We start from the raw sequence: 27710 nt of genomic DNA on the forward strand, positions 1-27710 counted from the left end.
TGAGGAGCTTGTCTTTATGAAGTATGCAAGAGTCAGCTTGAAGAGCTGGGGACATGGAAGGTTTTCCTTCAGGTTTTACAGTTTTCAAGACAAAATGAAGATGCTCATGCACAAGGTTCCCAGATGTCACAGGTTTTGTTCCTCCTGCATGCACATTGGAGCAGACACTGGTGAAGCAGCCGCCCTGAGCCCTGCCATCAACAGTCACTTCCCAAAGCCTGACAAGGTCTGACCAGGCACAAACACAACAGCTATCAGTTTTGAGCCAAAGATACTAAGATCACAGATGCATTCAAAACTCATGAAAGAAAGAAGCATCCAGGTTTAAAGAGTATTTTTGATCAGTAAAACTGGAGTTTCGCCTGTTCTGTGGTGCTAAGATGCATTTATATGCATATCAATGAGGTATTCTGCAAAAATCTATTTTTATTAACAAAGAGCATCTAAATTGAATTTCATGCCTTAAAAAAGGACAAACAAAAAAGCCTGTTATAGAGAACTGCTTACACATGACTTCAACCAGAACTCAATCCCAAGGCACACAGGGATTTGTTTTAATTATTTCATCAGTTTTAAGTAAAAGCAACTGTGTGAAAATGACTAGTCTTGAGGGAAATCCTCACAACCAGCAACAGTAAAACAGTCTGTCCATGCATGTTACAAATTCTTTTAGTGCTCATATATGTCTATAACAGAGGCATTAACAGATGCATAAAAGAAACAAAAAGTGCAATTAAACTAGAAAAAAAGTACTCCACCACGAAAAAGAATCATGTGTGAAACTAATTCATAACTATTCAGGGCATAAACCCAGAAAATTCAGTATTAATTGAAAACATCTAGTTGCCTAGGGATCTTAAATTAGATTCTCAAATTGTTCTACCATGGCTGATGATAGACAGTCTTGATTGTGGTTCTCTCACACCTCAGGCCCCCATTAATTATCATGAATTCTGAGTAACAATGACAATTTAAATTCATGAATAAGCTTAGTCATTTTGTCCTGAACTACACAGGAGGGCACACAGTGGAGGTGTTAGACCACATACTTAAAAGTTCCCCTAGTGCTACAGACCAAAAAACGATTTTTCTTGGCATTTTTGGGCTGCAACCATATTCTCACATATTTCAAAGGGGTGTTCAGGGGGCATCCCTTTGCTTGGTGCTTTTTGTCAACAGCATTTTCCTAGATATGCACATCCTGCCTCCTCTCAGGCAGTGACAACATGCAGCAGTATGAATGACAGCAATAGTTCTGGAGCACTTGGAATGAAATCTGCAGCTCTCAAGCACTCAAACATGCTTTCTGTCAGATAGACAGAAGACACAGTTTTGCTGAAGTAGATTAAAAAGACAATAATCTCTCCTGGACAGTTTTCCCATTCCAAAACATAAAGTAATAGCTCATCATTAGCATTTAACTGTTTCAGGGGAAATAACAAAAGCAATCAAGTCCTTTTAGTCTTCACTAAATCATGACAGTCTGGGCATTAGTAAAGCCCTGTTAGAGTGATTGTCTATGAGATGCTCAGCCAGCATGAAAGCCCACTATTCATCTGATTACTTCATCATGTTATTTACCTTTGACTGCACACAAATTACAGAAACATCACAAAGCAATATAGCATGCCTCAAAATGTCATAACCCTTTTCACTCATAGTATATGCTTTGAAACAGAAAATGGAAAAATCAATACACTTAGATCAGATAGTCTGAATTTGCAAAGTCTGAGCATGCATGAATTTTAGTCTAAGTGACATATACGGTGTTGGATTGGTTGTATTGTGGTACTGTGTGTCCAGAAATCCCTCTGTAGCAATTGTATTTGATTAAAAGGTGTACTAGATGTTGTAACTACCACCTTGAGTAAAGCTTGCTGGGTCTTTAAACCGGTTGTTAATTCTTCACTGCATGCGAGGGCTTGCATACTGATCAGGCTGTCTAGCAGCTTATATTGCAAGAGTGAACACTGTAACTTTTCATTTTCAAAAAGGGGTATATAGTTCTCAACTTACAGCTCAGTAACACTCAGAGATGGCCAAATGATAACTGAAGAGCAAACAGGAGGAAGAGCTCAGCTTTCTAGTGAAGAAACAGGTCAAAGTTATATCCCACAAAGTTTCACTTAATTTACTAAGTTTACTTATCCTCTATAGGGACACTTCAGGTAAAGTCATAGGCTTGCACCTAGTCACATCATTCTGTAACCTACAAATGCTAAGCAATGCATTAAATCTACTTCTCTGTTTGGAAAGGGCTTCCTTATATATAATGCAGAATCACATCTCATCTTGTAGATATGTGGAGAATCATGTAAAACCAGTGTCATTTTGAGGCCATGCACAGCCTTCCTGATGATCCTGGCAATGCCTCACCACCTGCATCTTCCTCTGAGCAGGTGACAAAAAATATGCAACCTGCAGCAGTAATACTCCCTGCAGATCAATCTTGCTTGAAGGAGGGAAATACTACTGTCATCGCTTCTTATGTCACTAAATAGGCTTACAGCTCAAAATTCCCCTTTGGTCTTTTAACTACAGTTAAATAACCCAATATAACTACAGCAGCAGCACTGACCTCTCCCTGTGTATAGGTTGAATGGGATGAGTTGCTGTAAATTTACCAAGAATTCAGTTTATTACTTGGAAATAAAGCCCATATTTTGTCAAAAAAAAAAGAAACAATTTTTATTGATCAGTTGTCATAGCTATGGACACTCTGTGCCTATGCTCCAGCACTCTTAGAAACAGTTCTCCATGGTAGGAGTCTGCATCAAGATCTTTGCTTAATGGATGCTCTCCATGGAGGAGCCTCAGCCATGTTTTCTTCCCCCTATCCCCCCTAATGTTTCCCAACAAAATTAGGAAAAACCTGCTGATAACCAATACACATTGTTGTAAGGGGTCTGTACACTGCTCTAGCCATTCTGATTTGGGGCACTGTCTCCTTCAAGGCTACTTTGAGCACAATATCTGAAAAGAACCACCTATAAGCAACTTAATCAAAGAACAAAAGTGCTGCAAGACCTCACTCCATTCAGCTCATCTTTCTGTACCTCTGTTAAGCTTTCCAGTATTTATTTCTTTGCATAAGTCTGTGCATATGCAGGTTATTACAGGCTTAAGGGAAAGCAGGAACCATCAACCACCATTCAACAGTGACAGGACAAGGCAGGTTGATAATAGCACTGCTATTTTAAAACTCAGATACTACAAGAACAGGATTATGCAAATATCCAGGCATTCCTGAAGACAAAAAGAACAGCCTGGAATCTTAAAAACAGAAGCAATGGATATGTCTACATAATGAAGGGGTTTCATTTTCTCCATAATCCCTTAAAGGTCTGAGCCCACCCTGTTCTCAGAGCCCAAATGCAGTCATGACATCTTGTTAAACACACAAACTGGTGATTATTAGGTAGTAACATTCCCCTTCTTAATGCTGTAGTAGACCAAACAGCATCAGAAACCCAAACCCCATTTTTCTGTCTCAAATGATTTTAGACATCTCTCAGACTACTTAATCACCATGTTCGAGGCTATGTTGTATCAGAATACTTTGTTAAACATGTTTTATTCCATTAGGCTAGTTGCTTAAAGTGTTATTATAAAAGGAAGCTCTTCTTCTTATACACCAATTCTTTATCTGTGAAACACATACATTACAGAGGTTGTAAGGAGCATTACAGTCAGTAATATGGTCAGATAAAGTAGTAATAGAGAACATGCAAGTATTCAAAAATTACCTTTTATTTATATATTGCTATTCTGCAGTTCCTGCAAGTGTTTATCCTAAATCAACCCATTGCAAGTTTTATTGGAAAAGCAATATATGTGATTGAGATATGGTCTGTAACAAGAATCTACAGGTCCCAAAGCCACTGGATTCTGATAAAACTTAATATTTTTTTAAGGATAAAACCAGTCTATATTTGCAGTCTGGGTGATATTCTTTATCTTCTCTTCTTTCATTGCAGACAATATGACAGATTCCAATAAATTATTGAATATCCATAACATCTACATGAACTTCTTCATTCTTTGGTGTGACAAAACAAAGTTACAGGTAGAGGCTTGCAAGTTAAAAAAAAATATTGAATTACATTATTTGAAAAAAATTATTGCCCTTTTAAAATAGAAATAATGACATTTATCAGTTAGTTTTGCAGTGAAGTTTGATCCTAATACAAAGGTTTAAGGTACAAGTTAAACTTTTATTTTCTGTAGTTTATGTTGAAGGAGGAACTGTGTCATTGGTAGTTTCCACAGGGTAAAGGAATGAGGCCACAGGCACAGCTTTTCTCAATAGGCAAACCACTTCTGGTACAGAGAATGCCCTGAGCTGCAAACATTCATTTCTAAATGTTACTGAAAGAAAAAAGTAAACATATACTACACACAAAATCCCACTTACAAAATGCACATTCAAAAATACATCACTCATAAATCTTGAAATTCCCATTGGAAGGAAGTATTTGCTGGCTTTGCAGCTGGAATGAGCAAGATAAAGCAGTGGTGTCTAGGGATAACCCAAGGTAATTCTGCAAGAAGTACTAGACCAAGATCTTGAAAGGGCAGGAATTTTGGAAGGGCTGAAATATGCATGGATATACTTGTTACATTTTCAGCAGTGCATGAAAGCCTGGTCTTCCTTGCCATTTTTTAATTGTACATATTTGATCATAGATTATCCTACTGGTAGAAACATTATAATAGGAAATTAATAACCTGAAGTGAGATTGTAGGGTGCTTAACAGGAGGAACCCAGCAGGACCCTGGACACAGAGGACAAGCAGCTCTTCACAGGACTAGGAATACAGTTGATTACTGCCAACAATGTGGCAAAGATTGAATGTAAAAGAGCAAGTTCATGAGCTATCTCCACACATCCTGCAAAAACAGGTTACTGCAGAAGCAGGGGGAAAATAGAAATAAAAGAAGCCACCTTTGGATAAGAGTTAACATCCCTGCCAAGAGGTATTTTGACACTGGGGACCAGGGGCATCTCTAGTGCAAGTCAGTCAAATCAGTGTAGTTCTGACAGGGATAAATCTGGCCCATGAGATTTACACTTGGGAGAGAAATCTGTTTTTAAGAGCACTCCAATCTGGAGAAAACACATGCAGACGGCAAAGTGACTCTGATGACAGGTGACAAATGAACTCTGCTGTGACAAGTGAGAAAACTGTTCAGGAATATAAAATATTAAAAATATATTTCTTGCATCCCACTCCCTTTGAGAAGGTCAGATCCTCAGACATGCCTCCGGCCTGCAGATGGGGTTTAGCATAAGAGCCCTAGGGCTGCACCAACACTTACTGCTCGGTGCAAGTCCTGTGTCTGGTTCAGAAGAGAGCTTTAATATTTGATGCTGCTAACTGTAAAACAGAAGGAAAAAAAAAACAAACCACCAGCTGTAGACAAGCAGTAGATCTTCACAGCATATGTTTCTTTGCACTGGATTTCTTAGTGCACGAGCAAAAAATCAAGTCAGCTAAGGATTCTCACCCTCCTGCATGTTTAATTGTGACCTTCCATTTTTCCTCTGGAAAAGCTTGATATTACTTTGTAAAGGGCATTTTCACTCTTTAATTGAAAATGAATCAGGCTGTGGCAGAAATTATTGTTCTCCACCTTGAAAATTAGTGCCTGGATTGGCTATTCATACCATTTAAACTGAATTGAAGACCTGGGGCCTGTGTACATCCTAATGTGTAAATTACAAATCCTCTCACCTTAGAAGCTCCAAAGCAGTGTAACTAAATAAAGGACCACTGACCAAGGTCCTTGGTTGATTATGCATCTTTGGACAAAGGACAAGACCCAGCAATTATGCTTTTCCCTCTGTTTTGCAGACTGCTCCATCAGGGCAGAGAGCAGCATCAGGGCTCTCCTGATGGCCTTCTTCAAGGGGAAAGAGTAAAACATTGTTTTTTAACCAGGGTGGGATTCAGTGTTCACCTCAGGTGGAGAACTAGAAGAAAGGTCTGAATTACAGTTGATTTTTAACATTCCCTGGTGAAAAGAGACATTCAGGTGCTGCCAAGGCTTGTTCTGGCTGAGGCAGCTTCAACTCTTACAGACCCTGTGATGTTATGACACCAACAAAGCAGAGGCTCACATGTACTTCATATGGGGAAGGAGCAGAAGAACTCAGTAGGTGTTTAGTGGAAAATGTAAGTATTTAGAAATCAGGAAATGGAAAATGCTAAGCAGCTTTCAGACACCTTAATTAGAGATAACACTGCTCTTAATCTCAGAATTGAATTTATAGTAAATCAATTAGAACATTCAAAAAATTGAGATTAGATGCTAACAGGAAAAGATTAATGTATTGATGCTATTATCAAGACAAAGGAACTGTCAGAGTATTTGTTTAGTAAGTTTACTACAGTTTTGAAAGCTCACTGAAAAGTGAACTTTTTTCAGAGTTGTAGGAAATGAGATTAGCCATTCCTTTAGGAGATATTTGAAGAAAAAGATATTTCCATTTCACATATTGGTAGCCAAGTTGCAAGAGGCTGGTACTCATCTCGTACAATATGATTCCGTACAGTAATAATTAGGAAAAGCAAGAGACATAGCTAGATGCACATGTCCGGAGTGGTCCAAACAGATGATCACAAGCATTTGATAACAGGCATAGTCAGTTTCTAAAAGTGTTTTAGACTAACAAAAGTCTGGGACTTGATGTGAAAAGGAAAAACAAATCCAATATATGGCCAAGTATGGGATCTCCCAGAATCTGGGATAATTCAAATCATCCAGTAAGTTCTAGTTTTTCTATTCACAGCTATAACAAACTTGGTTCTTCTGCATCAGGCATTTAATTCAGACTTACACTTACCAATGGGCCCCTAATTCACCACAATCACAGGAAAGTGAAGGTAACTAATTTTCAGCTCATAACACAGCTGTTAGAAATGTTTATAGCAAATCGTAACAATGAGCTACTTTTAAGAACTGCTGAGGGTGTAATTTTTAGCCCATTTTCTGTGTGATAATTTCTATTGTGATACAACACATCCAGTAGCACTGGTCATATTGTGATATATCATAGCCAATAAGAAAAACAAAACATCAGAACAGATGTGATATATCACAGTGTGTCACAGCCACACGGAAATGTGAAAAATTACATTGATTTGTCCTCAGGAGCATAACTAATTTGTAAAGTGCTCTTGCTACTAATGCCTTAACATTCATTGCACATTTCAATAACAAGTAATTACAACTATAATATTTGGGATTATGTAATGATAAAACATTTAAAAATCAGACGTTCAAGAAAGCATGAAATTGCATCAATTCATATGAACTGTTCATAATTACACAAGATGACAAATTGGACTCTTTAATTGTCTGTAACTAACAATTCCATATATTAAAACACCCCAGTTTCCTTGTTTGCTATTTGATAACACAGAGCCATCTTATACTCGTTCTTAAAATGGACTGGTTTGGAAGTGCTACACCTAGCCCTGAGCAGTTAAAGGAATTCAAGCATATGATTCAGAGGTTGAAGTGAATAAGTTACTACTTGTGATTAGGTTTTTGTTCCTATCAGACATATTTAAGTAGTTAATCAATCCAGGGAAACTGACCTTGTCTTCACACAGTATTGTGCGAGTTAAATGTACCACTCTAACCCTTGTAAAGCAGCTTTATATTAAAATACCAACCCAGATGTGTGGGTAATAGCGGTGATGGGAAATTAGAAGAGATATATTCATGATACAATCAGCAATTATGTCAGTGCTGAGCCTTAAAACACTAAGGAAATTCTGTGTGACTGAACCTAATAATTAGCTGATTAACACAAGCACTTTAGCAGGAAATAGTTGTGTATATCAGTTACAATTAATTTCTATCACTTCACATATCAATGGCACCTCTGTACTCAGTAAAGCTACACTGACAGTCATCCTCATCTGAAACCACTATACATCTCAACTTCTGTTTTTATAGTAATCAGATATATACATGGAAGGCTTGCAGGCCATATTCTTCCCTGTTGTAAATCAGTGTAACTTCCTTTACCCCAGTAGGGGTACTATTGACTTACAACAGCAACAAAAAGATCTGGCCCATTCTTTCTCCCTGTTCCTCTTTGTAGCTGGTAATGAGCCATAAACCACATTCACCTCAAGTATTCCCACTTACATCATAGAAAGCCCTGTAGTTCTGATTCAGTTTCCACAAAATGCCGTATGTTTTGCTTGTTCTGAGCACACACCTTTCTTGCTTAGGTCTGCAAATGTTCCAAACTGAAAATGATGACTTCTTGCCACACACAGCTGAGTCCATATATTTCCACTCTTCACTGTGAAGAATCACTTGTTCATCTGAATATTTTGCTTAGCCTACATGACCTCATTATCACATCCAAGTGATTAATTGTGCTATAGCAATCTGCCAACACGCACAATGCTGGAAGAAAGTTGTTTTTTCTTAGAGCTCACAGCTGAGAAAGCAATGCAGTCTGAAGGAACTCGCTGTTAAAAAGTGAGATAAATACAAAGAATGGAAGGAATTATATAGGAACTAGGTGATAATTTATTTATAGATCTCTGCAGAAACACTGAAGTTAACAAATTTACCATCTGTTAAATAGTCATACTATTCCTAAGTGCATATTATCATTCCAAATGTGTGCCAAACACCTGATCTTAGCAATCTTATCTAATACTCTTTTTGACAAGCAACATCATGCTTTATTAGATTATGTCACATTATATTATAAAGCTGGGCTGGGTAACTGGGGGAACAGAGTGGCTCTGCCCTGTCAGTGCAAATGTCTGCTCAGAGCAAAGAGAAGTGGTTTTGAGAAGTGGCCAAACTTGCAGAAGAGCAAATAAGTATGTCTAAATTTATATTAATCTTCACAGTTATTACACATTTAAGATTTTTAGATTGCAATTAGTCACTGAAAATACACACTACCCCGTAGATGGGAAAATGGCTACAAAAATATTTTGGGTAAAAAGAAACATTATTTCTGATGGTTCATCTCTTCTTTATTACCCTGGACTACATAAGAAACATTTAACTCTTATTATTCTCACCTGAATGAGGTGTCATAATATTTCATAGGAGATGTTGCCAGCCTGAGAAAGGGTCCAGTAAAGATGACAACAGAATTAAGACTGACTCCGTTAATGAGTTATTTTAATTTATTTTGCTTTGTTTTGCTCTTTGATGTTTTTGTAAATCCTTAGAAAGACATTGAAAAAATTAATTTTTATAATTATCTCTCAAAATCAACTTCCAATAGAAAAAAGCGTTCCTGTTTAGGGCTACTAACCTTTTGGAGGTGGCAGTTTTTGAAAGATGCAGTGTGATGAAGATAAGAGTCAAATATTGGAAAGAAGTCTTGAAAGAAAACTTCTACCTAGAGATTTTTTAAGCTAGGTTAAATGATTATCTGCTTGGAAGGACATTGCATGCTGTTATTCATCATAAGCCACAAAAAAAACAAACAAAAGTAAGGATTAAATGACCACATATGTGCCTTCATATCTACTTTATACTTGCAATTCACTAGTAAGGATAATGGGATGAAAATCTCTCCAGCAACAGAATAGAGGAGCTGGTTTGTATAACTAAACTATAAAATTGCTAAGAAGAAGCTCAGATCTCTGCGTACAGAATGATACTCAAAGGTGAAAGTGTAGATTAGAAATACAAAGTCAAGTTTTCCCCCCACATATACTGTATAATCTTGCTAATTATAACAGTGAATTCCACAAGAGGTATGGTACTACTGCTTTTTTGTTAAGTCAGGGATACTTGTTGTGGTTTTAATGGAGAAACAGACAGGTGATAGTTTCCAAGATGAGAGTAAAAACAATACCATGATATCTTGTCATTAGATTAATGATTACTATTAGCAACTTATTGGTTACAAATTTTTTTCCAAAGTCTATTAAAATTTCAGAGTATTACATACTTAATTCACAGTTGTCATGAAACCCTTTTGCTTCCATTGCACTGTGAGGGTGGTGAGGCACTAGAACATGCTGCCCAAAGGAGCAGTAAATGCACCATCCCTAGCGGTGTTCAAGGCCAGGTTGGATGGAGCCTTGGGCAACATGGTCTAGTGTGAGGTATCCCTGACAATAGCAGAGAGGCTGGAACTAAATGATCGTAAGATCTTTTCCAACCCATTTTTTAGGTGTCTCATAGCAAGTGAAATTTTGCTCTCAGGAAAAACAAGCAAACAAACAAACAAACAAAAAACCCCCCAAAAACAACAACAAAAAAAAACAACCACAGGCCTGATTTACCATAAGCAGAAAGCACTGGAAACCACTAGTTAGACTATGTGTATTTTCTTTATTCCTCAAGAGTATAAGGTTTTAAAACTCCATTTTTATGGAGAAACTGCATAGCCTGCTTTGTATTAGCAGCTATATAAAGCAACAGCAAAGGGAAATGTAAACATTTCTGTTGCTAGTGCCTGAATCCAACAAGTTATCATTTTTTGCACCTTTCCAGTCTTCTATTTAACGTAAACATTAAAATTTGAGGGTCTTTATTTTTCCAAAGCTAGCCTCTTCTCCCAGAGGGCAAAGCCTCATGCCAGCCAACCCAAGCAAATCCCCATCTAATGCATTAACAATTATCCCTCTATCACTTTCCCACACAAATGTTTTCTGCTGCTTTTTTCCTTCTCAGAAAACACTTAACCCACAGAGAACAAAAGACAGATAATAAATTTTCTCAGATTGAATTTTCAGTACAGGTAAATAATCCACTCATTAAAAGATTGGACCAATAAGTGTCTTCTAAATATGAACCCAAGCTCCAGTTAGTCATATTGCATCCATCCACTCTTTTCTTTTGCAATTAGTATTACAGGATGAAATAAAACAGGGGTTTTTTTTCTGGATTTTGTCTTTTTTTTTTTCATCTGTTCCCACAGCTCTCCCCTCCACCTCCTCCCCCCTCCTGCAGACTGCAAGGCAGAGATCTAGCCAGCAGGCAATTAAAAGAACATCAGAGTTTAAAACACTTTCCCAGTGTATTGACAGGTACTATCTATTGTGGCTGTGGCAGAGCAGGGAAGTGCTACAGCTGGCTAATTCAATTCAGCCACCTCTGGGTAGACAATGTCTTCATAGGAGAGCAATATACAGGTGACGAAGAGGAGGAAAGAAAAATTAACTGTGTAAAGTTCAACTAAGGGGTAGAAAATTGATATATTGACATAAATAGCTGAGCCTGTACAGGTAGCAATCATTATTGCTTTGACCAAAGAGAACTGTTCTCTCTCTATTGAACTCTGGATCAGGTAGTTGTTCAGTTGATGAAAAATGGAACAATTGTTTGAGACAAGAAGCTGCAGCAAGGTAAATAAAACAAGCTAAAAAGCAAGTACTATGCACTATAATGGGAAAATGATATCTAATACATTAAAATATATTTTCAAAGTATTTCAAGCAATCATTTTGCAAAGTTCTCTGACAGAAGTAGAAAGTCTTCTCATTAGGATGAGAAGTGAACCCAAAAGTTTAAAAGTACATCTGTTGTGTCATGCTTTGTAACTGAATTATTTAGATGTAATGAGACTGCCAATACTAACACATTTCAGTAAAATGCAAGCAAAAGAGAGAATATGGTGTTAGATTCAGTAAAAAAAAAAAAAAAAAGCTATGAAAAATCACACAGGGAGATGGGCATGGGCATGTTTAGAAAGGAGATGTCCCTAAACCATCACATAATTTTCTTCTGAAAATATTCTCTTTCTCACCTTTAAAGCCAGTGATAAAGTTTAAGTCAACTAAAACATATCCACTTACTGAAGCCAGCTTTAGGACAGAACAGACTCAAGAACACAACATACTTTTATCATGATTTAAGCACACACTCTGTGGGAGACCTGATGAAGTTCAATTATCACTTGTATATATAGACAAGCACACATGCTTTTATTTCTATAAAAAAAAAGAGAAACAATGCAAAATGCTTTTCTTTCTCATGTAGATTAAGAATTTAATAAGCTCCCCCCAAAAAAATGATGATAGAAAGTCATGGAATAATACACTAGCTTTGTGATAAGGATATGTAAATACAAACCTTACAGGGTTAGAGCAGAACTGCTTTATGAACAGGTATCTCATGATCGCCTAAAGATGAGATACTGGGTTGGACAAGCTATTTTTTCATGTAGTATGTAATTTCACATACTAGGATTATATGATGCTATTAAACGTGAATATGTTCTAGCGTTACAGAGCTTCGTAGCCTGGGGTGCAGTTAGGAACAGATCTGATAGATAATAACTGGGTCTTGCTTTCTCCTTCTCTCTCAAGATCTTGAAAATTTTGAAACAAAAACAAGTAGCACAGTGTCAGTCAGAGAAGGACAAGGACTGGTTTTGCTCTGTGGTCCTTCACCACATTACAGAGGTATGGTGAATAACTACAAACTGTGCACCCTCAGCATCAACTTGCTTGCTACTTCCATGCTATAAATTGAATTCTGCATTTTACAGATTAGATTTGTCATGAAAATTTGTCTTCTATTCTTGAATACCCGATTCTGTCCTTCCCAATAATCATGAAAGTAGTAGAAAGATGTAGATAGGAAGGGAATTCTGCAGAAGCAAGCTCACTGATTAAAGGGGATTTGATTAGATCAGGTTGCCTGATAATTTTCAATCCTTCAGGTAAAGAATTAAAGGCGAATTGATTTGGAGGCACTTTGCATGTGTCGTCACTGCCTACTACCACTTCTTAACCATAAGGCTGTTTTGTAAGTCTTCCTTTCTGCAGAGGAAAAGTCCAGGTGACATGCAATGAACCAGTAATGTATTTAGGATGACATTTCATACTTTTCACCTAAGAAAACCCTACATATATGGTGCAATTTTCCTTTTTCCTCTCCCCCTTTTTATACGTGTTACCACTTCCAACATCAGCACCTAAAGAACAATGCAAAGGCTTGAACATACATGTACACTACGTTGTGATTTTTTTATTCTTAACACTTTTTGTACCTACCAGAAGTGAAGCTCTTGAGTGACCTTTTGAGACTTATCTCCCCATCATTGATTCTTACATGCTTTGAGTCATACACGTTCACTAACCTTCTCCAGGAGTGTTGGAATCAAGATCAATATTGCTCCAGAACTTTAGAAACCTGGATTAAGAACTATGGCTTCCTAACCTAACTAGGTAAAGATAACTGGACTTTTACTGCAGAAAAACAAATGCATATTAATAAAGGGAAAATATCAGTGGCATAGTAACCAAATTGTCTTGCTCTGGACTGAAAGAATCAGAAGTTCTTAGATGACTTATGCCCTGCTTTTAGCAGGAGTGACCATGCATCCACAGGAGCTGCTCTTTATGTGCTAGCACCAACATCTTGCTCTAAGCAATGTTTTCTCAATTCTTAAAGAAAAAGAGTTATAAGACAAATTCCCATGAGAACATGAATAGTGATCTATAAAGAGGATGTAGTATATCAGAGATGTAGAGAAACCCATCAATCAATTTAAAGCCTGCAAGTCTTGAACAGAGAGGAAATGTCAGTTCACTTAGTGTTTACAGCCATATGAAAGAAGTATATAATCAAGGAGATGAAGTGAAACCTGGTCCTTAAGGGCAGAAAAGGCTTGATGTATCAATGGGACAGACAGAAAGACAACACATCCATCCTGGAGTCAGTAAGCTATATATTTTCCTCTTGCTGTAGGGTAAAATTATGATTTGACAAATAAAAATGAGTAGAAGAAAACATTCAGAACAAATAAATAGTTAACAAGTCAGTTCCCCCAGATTAATTGAACTGACAAAACAGTATCTATGAACAAAGCCTTAGCCACAGTGTTTCTTAAGCTGCAGATGCAAGCTATTGACCAACAGGCTTGAAAAATATATTATGTGAAATAACAAGTCTCTAGAAAACAGAAATTGAGTTCTTTTTGTCATCCAGACATACTTTATTTATGATGCAAAGTTACATGCTATGGAGATGAATTACATGTTGTGAATTTGATAAGTTGTATAACATCTCTGGATGCTTAGGACTGTATATATAAGGTTTTAATTAAAACCTTTGCCTCCAACATACAATACTTACAGGAGAAAGGATTACTAACCATGCATACAGCTTCCATTACAAGCATGCTGCACAGTATTTTATGTGTGACAGGAATTAGTTAAACGTAGATCAGCAGAAAAAGAGTCACCTTTCCTTATAATGTAAACAGAAGATAACACATCTGTATAATGTGTCCTGTACACCAGGAAGCAAATTGTTCTTAGAATTTCCTAGTCAACTTAGAAGATACAACCTATAACCAACACAAACTTTTTGTTAGTATGAGCATTTACAAGGAAACCAAGGTTACCTGTTCAGGTGGAAAACACCAACTGTGCTCTTAAAAAGAAATTATCCATGTCATTGAAAAGGCACCCAAGGGAGCGAGAGCAGATGGATATATTCCTTCAGGCACTCCTTATTATAGATCGGGTGCTGCTTTCCTCAGGATAAATCACTTAACAGACCTGGCCCTACCCACATATTACAGAGGAGGAAAAGGAACATGGTTCTGATGGCTACTAGCTTTACTTTCCTTGGACTTAAAGGCAGTGTCTCTGTACGGCAGTTGTAAGTATAGTATTCTGGAATAGGATGCACCAAATAAAACCTCCCGCCTTCCTGATAACCTAAAAGGTCCAGGTCTCTTTTTTTCAAGCAAGAGAAAAGACAGAAAAACAAGAACCTAACAAAGCAGAAGATTTTTATTAGCTGAAGTGTATTCCCTTGTAACATCAAGAAGCAGAACTACATAGACAGCATGAGAGCTTAAGAGGTATTTCTGACATCTTTAACATCTAGAGAAGTGTTTCACATCTTTCCTTCTACCACTACAGAGACCAAAACATTGTTATTTTTACCTAGCCCTTTAGCAAGGGGTTTCAGGCCAGCAGTCTAAAGTTAAACTTTCTGCTAGATTCACATGAAAGCAAGCACTGAAGATATCACTAGGCTGTTTATTATGTACTTCTCCACATTCAGAAACATTTTAAACACTTAAAGCTTAGCTTTCTGATGCAGGTAGTAAGAACAGCTCCACTACTGCTTTTATGTATACACATCTCTTAACTGAGACTGCAATGGTAGCTTTTTGCTTATATGAGAGAAACAAGTATTTCTCTCTCATCAGCAATAGGGAATACATTAAGCAACATTTTGATAAAAATATAACAAAAAACATACAGAAAGGTTGCTCCAATGGCTTTCACATCAGCTTTATACCTTAAATTAACTCTCAGAGAACAAAAAAAAAAACTAATATAAGGAAATGTTGCATTACTAAAAAGCTTAACACCAAAGAACTAACTTTATATTGCTATGAACAAACATTAGCACATTTAGCAAAAATAAAACACAAACCTACCTTTCAAAGGCTTAGCTTAGATCAAGCAAGCCATTAAAAAGCTGTTATAGCTAATGAACAAAACACTATAGCCTGTAATGAGCTTTTGAAAGTAAGAACCAAGCTACCCCATGTTAATTACCCCAACCTACTCCCCTCCTTTCTTCCTCTAGCCCCTCCTTGCCTATTTATGCACCAACCACTCTCCAGTTGTTATTTATGAGGCTCATTAATACACCTTATAAAGTTCAGCATGGAAGTATCCTGTGCTTGCTGGTGAGGCTCTGGATTGCAGGGGTTGGAAGGTAAGCTGTATTTCTTTTTCTGAGAAGTGTCTCTTCTCTAGCTTAAGTTTTTTAGGTCAGCTGATTTTTTTTTTCCACATGTAATCAACATATAGCATTATTTTATTATCTAAAGGTTGTGTTTTGCATGGAGTTAATGCTTGTAAACAGAAGGCAGGAAGGTTGAAGAAGCCTTCATTTCTCTAGCTGTGTACAAACTTGACCTGACTGTGATTAAGAAGTTGCTGTTTAAATGGTAATACTTGACACAAGTTTTTAGGATGGATTGTTATTCATTTATTTTCTTAGAAGTGAAGTCTAATATAAGTTTCCTTCATACTAGCTCCCTGCAGAGCTTTAAGGAAGTTGCTAATCTTGTTAGGAGCAGCAGGGTCCCTTATGCATTTGCATTTACTTGTCTGGAAGAGGTGGCAGGATTTGAAGCTGGGATGCTGAGTCTGTAGGCTTTTCTCTGTGCTGACATTAGTACACCAAGGCTACATTATAAAAGTAAAAGACTTTCAAGGAAGAGCTCTGTGGATCTGCTCACTGTGTAAATATTCCACATTGTCAGCCAGCAGAAGGGTGGGGAAGGAGATGCACATGAAATCAGGGTACAGGAAACTGGATGTGTAGAAAGGACAGGATGAGACAAGCAGTGCTGCTTTATGTAAAAGGATCTTTGACTTCTGCTTCATGTTGCTTCTGCATTTTATAGAACAGCCTACTTGATAAAATGTGTAATGTTAAAGTGAAGGTTTGAAGTGTATCACTGTTTATAGAGCTGAACACCTTAGTCATGGGTTTAGAGTCCTTTTCTCTCTGCTCTTATTTCTCAGTGCTCCTATGAATCTTTAATCCTTTCTTGTCAGCTCTGTCAGAAGAGGGTTTCCTCCTTGAGACCAGCCTGTAGCTGTTCTCTGGCAGAATGAGCAGAATTGATTTGAATTTGCTTGGGCTGAGGAAACTGATGAAATGTTATATTCTCTAGACTAGTATAAAGGGAGTGATCATCAGCTGCTCTTCTTTCCCAGTTGTGCTCTGAAAGTGTTCATAGCTGGTGGGCATAGGTGATGTTGTCCTGCCTGGCCAAGCTTAGGACTTGCCCACCAGGCAGTTCCTGGCTGGAAGGTGAGTTGACCTGCTTTTGGGGACTTTCAGAATGAAAAAGGAGACTGACACCATATAATCACCTACCTTGGAGTAAAAAACCCCAAACAAACCCATACACACCCTAGGATTGTAGCACTGAAAATCATGCACACAACACCCTGTGATCAGTGCAGACCTCTGGAAGGGTTTTCTTCCTCAGCAGCTTCTCTCCCTTATGACCCATCATGTAGCTTTACCTCATATTTATTGTTCAAAAATAATGCACATTAACTATACTGAAAAGAGCAACAGGAAAATTGGGCTAATTTGTCTGGTGTAGAAAAGCTTCTATTCCCTTGCTTCAGGCATGTTGATTCGTCTTCAACATCATATGAAAAGTGAATACTTTGGAGGAAAGTTACAGCCAAATAGGCCTATGCACAAAGGAAGAAACGAAATGGAGAAAAAAAGCCCACAAAAATCTTTGATTCTAATGAAGGCTAAGACTTTTGTAAGAAATCCAATAATACTGATGCTGTGATGGGTATGTTGAAGTGTGATCCCAATCATTGTCAAGAAATCCTATGGTTAAATGGGAAACAAAAACAAACCCCTTAAGATTGTAACTTTATTTGTTCTTCCATAAAATAGCTGGCAGCACAATTTTCAAGTTCTTTTAAGCTAGACTTCATTAGGAGTTTTCTATCTCTTTATAATTTCCCTTCTATGCCTCCACTACCTTCTGTTCAGCATCATCTTCACCAGACTCTTCCCAGCTTCTGATTTACTCATTCAAATGACTGTAACCCTGAAAGTGATAGTGTGGGCCTTTTGTTCATTCAATGGGCCTGCTGTATGCCTGATTTACTCAAAGTGACCCAAAATGGAAGAGGTTAAGTAGTAGTAGCTGCTTTTATAACACAACATTAGATTTTTCTAGCCTATTATATCTTTCGACATTGTCAATTTTCTAAGGAATGATATTTTGTAAGGGAGTGTTTTGCTGGTGTTATGCCTTAGAAGAGAAAAAAGTTTGATCTCCAAAGTTTGGTTCCTTTCTCTTGAGATTTCATCCAACTTCTGTTGAAGACAATTAAAATCAAGGTTTCTACAATTTAGTGTAGCTGAATTAGGCTCTAGGCAAGTATGGCCTGTGGATTGGTGGTGATGAACCTGTACTTAGAAGAGTGGTGATGTTTATATCCCTTATTCTTAGAGGAAAAGGATTTAAACTGCACTTGTTCCCAGTTAATGGGAAAATTCATCAATAGGCCCTAAGGCAATGGTGGAATACAGGACAGGGAGAGTAACAAACTTCAGAAAATGAAATCAGCTGGAACCCCCTGAGAACTGAAATCAGAACGGACAAGGACTGCTTCTGTTTTACTTATTAATTAATTCACAGACTGACCTCATGAAGAGTGTCTGTGTAGCATAAAGTTGGTTTTAATAGAATTTTACTAGAATCATACATTCTAGCTGCATCATCAGGCCATACAGTAAGAATGTGTTTTTTGATTGCATACCATAACAGTTTAAAGGTCCTTCATGGACATCTATTTGGTGCCTTAGCAGATATGGTGGTACCTTGTTAGAGTGAGTCAGTGCTTTCTTCAGCCGTGTAATTCTCTGCACCAGAACTAGATGTTGGAAAGGGAATATACAAACTCCTTTTTCCTATTAACTCATCTTTTAGTTTACCTCCAATTTCTCATTAGACACACTATCCTGTCACAGAAGGTTGGGCATCTAAATATGTTCCAACTGCTCAGTGGAATCCTGTTGCACATAAGCTCTTCTGTGCCTCTGCGTGAGGAGGGAGGAGGAAAGCAAGGATTCCAGCTGTCATGAAAGGGACATCAGGCTATAAGCCCTCAGGTATTCTGAAATCTGAAGAGGTTGCAGATTTAATGTCTTTCTTCTTCAAAAATCACAAGTTTACAACCTGCTGTTTAATTGAACACAGATTATTTACCCTGCCAATCCTCAACTTTTTCCTTACAGTGCCTCACTTGCAGATTAAAACTTCAAAAAATTAGTTGAAACCAGAGCTTTGCCCACCCATCACTTCAGTCTGTTTGTACAGCCAGGCTGTAGCTGTTGAAACTTTGTGCATGAGACACGAGCACAGTGAGTACACAGTCTCCAGAAGATATATCAGGTCATAGCTACACCCCATCATTCTAGCTATAGGCTGATCCTCCCTGTGGGAAAACCCACCCTCCTTCAGATATTCTTCTGTAAATGGATGCTTAAAACAGGTATCTAGAAGTACATGCAAATGTGAAAACAGGGTGCCTTTATCTCATGTGTATACATATGTATATGCACACATGAGTTACATTACATTATTTTAGGTCTTATATCTTCTAGGTTTACTGTACATTGGGAAAATAAGTTTAGCATTAATCTGTAGCAAACCAGAGCCTATTTGCAGGATTTAGCCAAGAATAGAAAGTGTCATTGATTGCTCCCTGGAGATGCATAATTTCTAATGAGAGTCCTAAAATGTTAGAAGATGATAACATAAAAGTCCACAAAACTACTAGAGTTTGCAGACTTATTGCCATACAGTACCCATGTTGTAGCTGGAGGGAGTTGGGGGGGCAGGGAAACCATAAATAATCTTTCAAATGGGATTGTTGATAGGGAAAATATGTAAAAATGAAGCTGTTGGCAGAACACTGTTAGCTTATGAATTATACATTTAATTAAGGACAGCTAAACTGGTAGGTTTTGAAACTTCTGACTTACTGTGTCTTATTAAAGACAAAATTCCAGTCCTGTTTCCCACTGCGGGATGCTGGCACCAATGCAGAGCAGCTGCAGTGTGGGGCTGGCAGAGCACCTCGGGTGTACCCACGCTGTGATATGCTATGCTACAAGCACTAAATCTAGTTGCTGGGGGAATAAGAAGACTTGTCCAAAAAGCCCATCTGAAAAGAAGAGCCCTTGGATAGTAATCCCACAGGGAGATCTGCACTTCCAGGGTGGGCAAGTCAAATAGTTTTAAATTGCTTCCAAAATATATGCATGCAGCTGAGCTCTCCTGTCACAATAATCTCATGATAAAGCTTCATGTTACCAGTTTCCTTTTTCCACATTTGGAGTGAAGAAAGGAGCTGTAACACTGACCAGCAATTTACTGTCTGGATGTTCATAGGGAAAGTGTTACAAGCAGAAATTATTTACTAAAACAGTGCTCTCATGGCACTTCAGCACTGCCATTCCTACTTAAAAATAGGCTAAGCAGAAAAATGAAAAGTAACAGGGGGCAAAAACTTTTTTGACCTTCTGAAGTGGCTTGAAATGAGTTTAAAACTAAAGCAATGTCTACCTTGTCTTTACTAATTTGTGCATCTTCAGTGGTTTGGCCTATAGCTGACTTGTTTCAACTGGCCATATTGCACTTAAGCACTAATGGGAAGCAGATTATACTGGAAAGGGTGCATGATACGTATCTGGTGTTTTCTAGGCTTGTCCTGTACATGGATCTTCAACAATAATACCTTATATGTTCAGGAAGATAGTCACCGCTTTGTTTCTCAAGAAACTGGAAATCTGTACCTTGCCAAAGTAGAGCCATCAGATGTGGGTAACTACACTTGTGTTATGACTAACTCCAAAGCAAATCAAAGTGTGCAGGGGCTACCCACTCCTCTCACTCTCCGCAGCGATGGTAAGTTCTCTGGGTAACCTTGGCTACAAATGTGCAGTACAATCCTAACTGGTTCACCTCCAGTTATTGATACTGCTATACCTCTTCGTGGAGGTGAAAGGCTTCTGGTAAAAAGTTATGCAAGGACATGATTGTACAGTTTCTGCTGGATTGAAATGACATTTGAACTGTCAGCACAGGCATGATGAGTTAAATGCATGCAAAGAAAGCAGTGGTCAATATCATTAAAAAATAATAAGAGAATATCAAATGATACACTAATATTTTTCATCTTATGAATGCCTGTGTTGAGGTATAAATCTGCCCAAAGATTTCTAAATTTGTAATCTAAGTTTAGTTCAACTATCAGATCTAGAAAGGTGTTTCAAAGTGAGTCATTGAGGTGAGAAATCCACCTGCCTATGCGCAAATAACTTTCTGGCAATACTTCTAATTAAATGCTCACAGTCAGAAATATATACCTAGGAAATCTTTACACAAAATTTGTTTTGTAAGTTTGTTCATCTAAATTTCAATATACTTGTACTGTTTGCAAAACAGTGTCGACAATCAGTAACAGAAGTCTGTATAGAGTTAGATTTCTAAGGTAAATAAAACTCAACCATGCATTGTAGAATAATACTTCCACTATGAGAATGCTGCTTTATAATAGAATTGGATCACCCAAAACAAAGTTATAGTTCCACAGTTCAAAAGTTAGTAATTTGATATAGCTGCAATTGTAAATGCTTAAGATCCTTTCTGAATATTTTTTTCCTTTCAATCACTCTACTTCATTCTTTTTCTCAGACTTGTGCTATCAGTCTTTTCCTCTTCTCCTGTTCACTTTGGTGGCCTCTGGACTGTGTGCTAGATAGGCAGCCTCTAGGAGTGAATTTTATGTGCATTAGTCAGATCCATCTTAAATATAAAATAAGAACTGGTTAATTTTCTGGACAAACACTGTGCAGGAACATGGTAGAATAGTGTGGTTTAGAAGAGACCTTAGGGATCATCTAGTTCCAAGCCCCCTGTCACAGGCAGGGATACCTTCCACTAGACTGTGCTGCTCCAAGCCCTGTCCAACCTGGCCTTGAACACTGCCAGGGATGTGGCAGCCACAGCTTCTCTGGTCATCCTGTGCCAGCGCCTCAGAACCCTCATAGTGAAGAAAATATCTGATTCATATGAATCATTACTGTTGAAATTACTTACATTTAACACGCTCAGCTGAAAATTTAGTTTGCTAAAACAATCCAAAAACAGTTGCAAATTTAAATACCCTAAGCTGATACTATGGTTTATCAGATGTTAAACTACATGTTCAAATGTGATAATTACATGTAATCAGCCTTTCTCAAGTCTGGGGCTCATATTTGGATGTTTTAAAGACATCTTAAATCTTTAGTATTTTGGACACAGAATTCCGTAATTCTCTTGTATCCAGAATATAACCAGTATCCTAAGAAATGACCAATGTTAAAGGCATTGCTTGTTCACACCTTGAGATATAAATCCTAATTTATATCTAAAACCTTAATGCACAGCATACTTGTACATATAAGCCACTCTCGCCACCATTCAAACATTCAAATGCTCAGAACTCACAGATTTCCCATAAGCTTTCAACATAGAGTTGAACTTCACCCAAAAGGCTAAGTCTGTTCCATAGACATAATGTGTTGATTGCCATGGATGGAGCATAAGGCTCTAATGTTATTAATACCATCCTTTCTTTACACTGACATTCTGTTGCACTAGACAGGTCTGAGGTTCAACTGGAGTGAGCTGTTTTGATGTTCAACAGGTGTGATGGGGGAGTATGAACCAAAGATTGAAGTACGTTTTCCAGAAACAACATATGCAGTGAAGGGCTCATCTGTTAAATTGGAATGCTTTGCCCTTGGAAAGTAAGATTTTTGTCTTATAAAAATGTGGGTTCTAAGGTTCTAATGCTGTTCTACTGTGAGAAGCAATGGTTCTTTCTAATTTGCACAGTAGAACTCATTTGGTCAGAATGTGAATTTGTGAAACTTACTTTTTTTTCTTGTAACTTTATCTTGGTTTGATTGTTTCTGCCCTATGTATTCCCAGGGATATGAAACACAACTACATCATAACTGAAGCTCACCTGGCTACAGCATAAAGCTGGGTGGAGGAAAGATAGGGAGGGAAAACTGGAACAGATATTATATTCCTTAAAAGTAGTTTTTACTCTGAGATGAGATCTTCTGGTTGCAGCATTTAGTGTAACTGCACATTCACATCTTATCCTTATCAAAACAAATGCTTTCCTGTGTGGCATTGTTAAGAATGAAACTTGGAGAAACAGGCTGTGTTTCAAAAGCATGTAGACTGTGTAGAATGGATCTAACATGTGGCTCCCAGCACCTACACAGTCATTTTGAGAAACCCCATGAAGCTCTAGCAGCAGCCCTTCTTGCTAAAGTCTACAGATCTATTAGGCTTGCAGTAGCCTATGTTTTTCCTAGTTTTTTTTGTTGTATTCATTTACAGAAGTAGTAGTGCATTCAAACAGTAAGGGGTGCTCTGTATTCAAACAGCAGATGGTTAACTGAATAAATGCAACCAGCCTACAGAAACTAGTCTTTCCAATGAGCAACTGTTTTCCCTAGAAAAGCTAAAATAACCTCACATTGTTGACCTCTATTTAGTTTAAGTTTACTTCAACAATCCGTTTTAAGGCTATAAGCTTTTAAAGTGTTTAGAGCTTTCCCAGAGGTTAAAAGCCTGACTTGCAGACAGCACAAATTAATCAAATGTTCCTCTGGAACCTATGCTGGGAAGTAGAAAAATGAAGAAATAAAAAGTTAATAAGACAGGAAATGGCCTTCCCTTTCAGATGAGATTTTTATATAAACTAACCTTAGGGCTAGTCTTTATTTAAGGCATATGCATTTTTTTTTGGCCCCAAACAAGTACCAGACTGGAACATTCCTGCTAAAGCTGATTCTTCCTTTCCAAATACTGTCAAGCTACTTCTCTTTAAATACCTCCTTAATTGTGTGTGAGTCAGTGCAGGCTTTGCTTTTCAAGTTGTCATTTTACATTTCCATCTGTTGCATGGAAAGCATTTAACAATGATACACTGACTACAGAAGAGCATTTCAAAATGGAGCAAATGATATCTACAAAACAGTGCCTTCTTACTGAAGGGGTAAAGATGGGTCATGTTAATGTTGAACACAGGTTTTGCCATTTCAAGAACATATTGAGGAGGAAAAAAAAGGGTGGATTGAAAAGACAGATAATGAAATCCCTCAGTGAGCACAGATCCTTCTGTGCTGTGCTTAGAAAATGAAATGACTGAGAGGGTTAATGCAGCTTGAATATACATTTTTCTTCATATATAGGACTACAGCTGAAACCTGTGCTGCCATATATCACTGGAGTTCTACTGCATAAATAGCAGTAATCCATGGGGTGAAAATCCATTCTTCACACGTTTATTATATAATATTGTTAATGTGCATCTAGTCTAGTGTATGTGTTTGAGAGATGCTGTTGTGAGTAAAGGCTCTTTAGTGGTGTCACTGGAGAATTTCTCCTCTGGGTTGTTTTTTATTTACAGATGTCTTATACCCAAATGTACTTTTTCAGTCTGCTTTTTCACTCTGAACAGGCCTTAAACCACACTTTCACTAATGTGTCAATCAGTGAAATAGCTTTATTTCACAGCTGGCATTTATATGTGAATAAAGCAAGAGAAACAAATTCCAGGTGAAATACTCTTAATTTATTAGGTAAGGCTAGTTTTCTAAAGGTATGCAGGTGATTAGTGGTAACTTTAAAAGCTTTAAGTTTCCTACCTCCAGCTGTTTGCAACTGTAGCTAGGCACATATAAATGCAGCAGTGTAGCCATCTGTACCTTTAGATGCCTAAATTCCACTAAAACTCTAGCCCCTACTATTGTCTGTTTATGTTAAAATCAATTCAGCTTAACATTTGTTGAGCTATACCTCTGATCTGTCACAAGCGCTAAAGGTTATTATCTCTCTTGGATTTCAGAACTGCTTTCCCATTATCCATAATTTTCTATATTCATACTGTTAGTCCACTGGTTCAGACAATGCTGTTAGCTGCTACTACCTCTGTGCTATGAATAACAGAAATCTTTCACATCTAAGACAGATTATAAGCAACCTGCTGTGGTTTTGGTCTCCAAAAGTCTTAAATGATAGTACTTTCATGGTGTTTAGAGAAATAGCATCTCTTTTTCTATATGGAACAGCAAATCATACCTATTGGACCTTATTCAAAAACACTTCTGCATTTAAAAGAAGTACAAGAGGCCAGACTTATGGCTGAGTTTTAAGATGCCTTCTTAGCTGGGAGAATTCAAAACCATCTAGATACTCCTACAGCTAGGCATGGGACACCCAGGGACAGGTATATTCTACATAGGTCTATTGCAAGGCTCTCTTTTTTGCATTTTACATGAAAATATCCCAAAACTGTCACCTAGTCCAGTCATAAACTTTAGCTTGCTTTGAGGAAAATAAATATAAGAAGGCAAAAGAGTCAGTATTTATTTCTGGGGGGAGGGTTTGGAGGGATAGATCCCAAATGGACAAAAGCACTTGGGCCAACTCTTGGCTCTGAGTCCTGTTTTGTAGAACAGAGAACATGAATAGTAGAGAAGACTTTGAAAAGTAAATTGGTCCTCACTGTTATGGGAACTACGATTTGGCAAAAGGGAATGTGTGCAGTATGTGACTATCTGATGACTGACAGGGGGAATCTAAAAAGGGAAAGAAAAAAAAGCACCTTATAATTAATTCTTTAAAAGAGAGAAAACTAAAATATGAAATAGCTTGACTATTTCAAATACTGCAGCCTTTGGCAATTTAATAGGAGAGATGAGGCTTTGTGTTCTGCACCAATATTCATTATGTTGACAGTGTTTAATAATATGCCAGTATTAAAAGTCATGTTTTGGATCAAGCTATATTAATCATGCTATACATCTAAATTATTGTTCACTATGTCTTTGAGGGATTGAATACCATGGAAAGAATTATGTTCAGTTGAGTTACTGTGCTACTTTCTCTAGCTTTCTTCCCAAATAACTTTTTTTTCTGTTGCACAAGTAAGAATAGTTTCTTGAATGAAAATAAAGTAGATTCATGTCTGGAACACACATTTATTAAACTGTGCCTGGTTTTTATGTGTTTTATATTTTTCTTCATTCCCTTTTTGAAGATAGGAAAATAATCTCTCCAGAATCCCTGCAGATGGGCCACTGCCAGTCAATGTTGTAAAGAGCACATGTGAATAATATAAACCAGTATTTTTCTCAACCCAGAGCATTATTTTTTGTGTGAAGACCCTATATATGTATGATGTATGATGAGATATAGATATGATCCTGTATATGTATTCAAGGAAGGGTTTTTCTAGAGGTTGTTAGTATAAGTAGGAAATCATACAGCTACAAGGGGGTTCCAAATAACCATCTTCAGTGAAGATGATTAATTGGTATTCTGCTTTATGCAAGAATACCAGGCTTCTCTTCTTCATTAGATAGCTATTCTAGGATGTTCTCAAGGAGTTTATGTAGGAGGTGAATGGGACACAATGGCAGGTTTCAGGAAAGTTTCCTAAGTAATATATCAGGATGATTAGAAGCCGGAGTGGTTTAATGATGATGTCCCTTGAATCCTAATTCTTCCTTATGTCAGCAGCTGATGCAGACATGATAGCAGCTTTCAAACCTCAGATTTGTCTCTTTTGTTTAACTAGGCATCGCCTTTATTATCAAAGCTGTAGATTTCATTTTATTGTGAAATGTCCTCAGATGCATAGGACGAAAGATGAGGCACAGATGCTATGCATCATCTGGCTGCTGAGTCTTTGCCGCAAAAAGGTGGAACCTTCATCTCGGTGTGGGCTGTAATGCTGCAGACAAATTAATTTCATGTTCGATGTGACAAGACTTGTCACCGACCAAAAATTATTTTCCATTGAGTTTTCTTTCTGAGTTAGTAACTTACAAGTTTGTGATTCTAGTGCCTGTATGTAGAATATAAATTAAATTAGTACACCTAGATGCTTTGAAGATTTAAAATAAACTGTAGATTTATGTACAGAGACACTCTCATATTTATGCACTCTTCTTATTTACTAAAGTGAAAGTAAGACTTGGTCTGTGAAGTGTAATAAATTTGAAAAGTGTACTCATGGTTTCTTTATGTATTCCAAAACTTTTTAGCCCCAAGCAGTTGTCTACTTTAATCTGGTTATTAGTAGTGACTAAATGAGCACAGACCCACCAGTTGCAGGCCTACCCCAAATCTCCATGGGAAGGTACTAGTCTGTGTAGCAATGTTGGATACTGGCCTTCAATAGAATATGATTATATAATATCCTACAAAAATTTACAAGGATCTACTTATTAAACTTGGGTTTATAAATAGACATTTTACCTACGTGTGAAGGACAGCTTCACTTATTAGAGCATTGACATGGAAAATAGATAATTTGTTACAAAAAGCAGTTTAATTAGATTTTATATTTAAATTTGGGGGGGTTACCCTGAAGGTTTCATACTGTGGTAATAGGTGTTGTTGACAGGTTTGGTTATATAAATGTAAACTAATATCAGAAGACAGTGAAAACAGAAAAAAAAAAAAAACAAAAAAAAAATGCCTTCTGCAAAATACAGTGACTGAAGATACTGGAAAGTCAGTGATAATGGAGTGTCAGCAAAGACAATGAAGAAATGCAGATCTTCTCAAGCTGTGGTGATAACCAAGGTCCTTCCTATGGATGATGGTACATGGCTGAGCTGTGTATCCTTCTGCAGTCTGCTTGTTTAACCTATAGCTCAGGGTGATGAGGAGCTGCTGTCCTGACAAATCAGTTCCTTCTGCTGATAAAACTAGGCCACTTGATGCAAGACTCCCTGGCAGGAGAGCAAAGTGTTGTTAACTATATATTACAATTACACATTTAAACACAGCAAAACTGATGAATCAAACTGATGTTTTTGTCATCCTGCTACAGCTAACAATAGAGGGAGTGCATTTCTAGCACCCTTGTATGTGGCCAAAAATGAGATGAGTTTGTTTGAAACCTCCCCAAGGATGTCATTAGTATGTGGTGTAGGTAAGGAAAACAGAACAGCATCTTCAGTTTAAACCCTAGTAAACTTGACTTGACAAGTTGACAGAAGGGGCCTTTTCCCACAGAGCCCTGCCTCTGGCCTTGGTGTCAGTGCAGACTTTCCTTATTCATGAATAGTTGGTACTAAGAGAAAACAAA

General features: G+C 37.5%; 1 protein-coding gene across 1 annotated transcript in view; it reads left to right on the forward strand.

Moving 5' to 3' along the window:
* The window catches only part of LOC101868936 (contactin-6), an 88768-nt gene that overhangs the window by 11029 nt on the left and 50029 nt on the right, over nucleotides 1-27710 (forward strand). Inside the window, 3 exon segments of the mRNA XM_034066202.1 lie at nucleotides 12315-12410; nucleotides 20243-20446; nucleotides 22233-22335. Coding sequence (XP_033922093.1) covers nucleotides 12315-12410; nucleotides 20243-20446; nucleotides 22233-22335 — 403 coding nt within the window.

The sequence above is a fragment of the Melopsittacus undulatus genome, chromosome 9 (genome assembly GCF_012275295.1).
Source record: "Melopsittacus undulatus isolate bMelUnd1 chromosome 9, bMelUnd1.mat.Z, whole genome shotgun sequence".
Taxonomy (NCBI): Eukaryota; Metazoa; Chordata; class Aves; order Psittaciformes; family Psittaculidae; genus Melopsittacus; species Melopsittacus undulatus.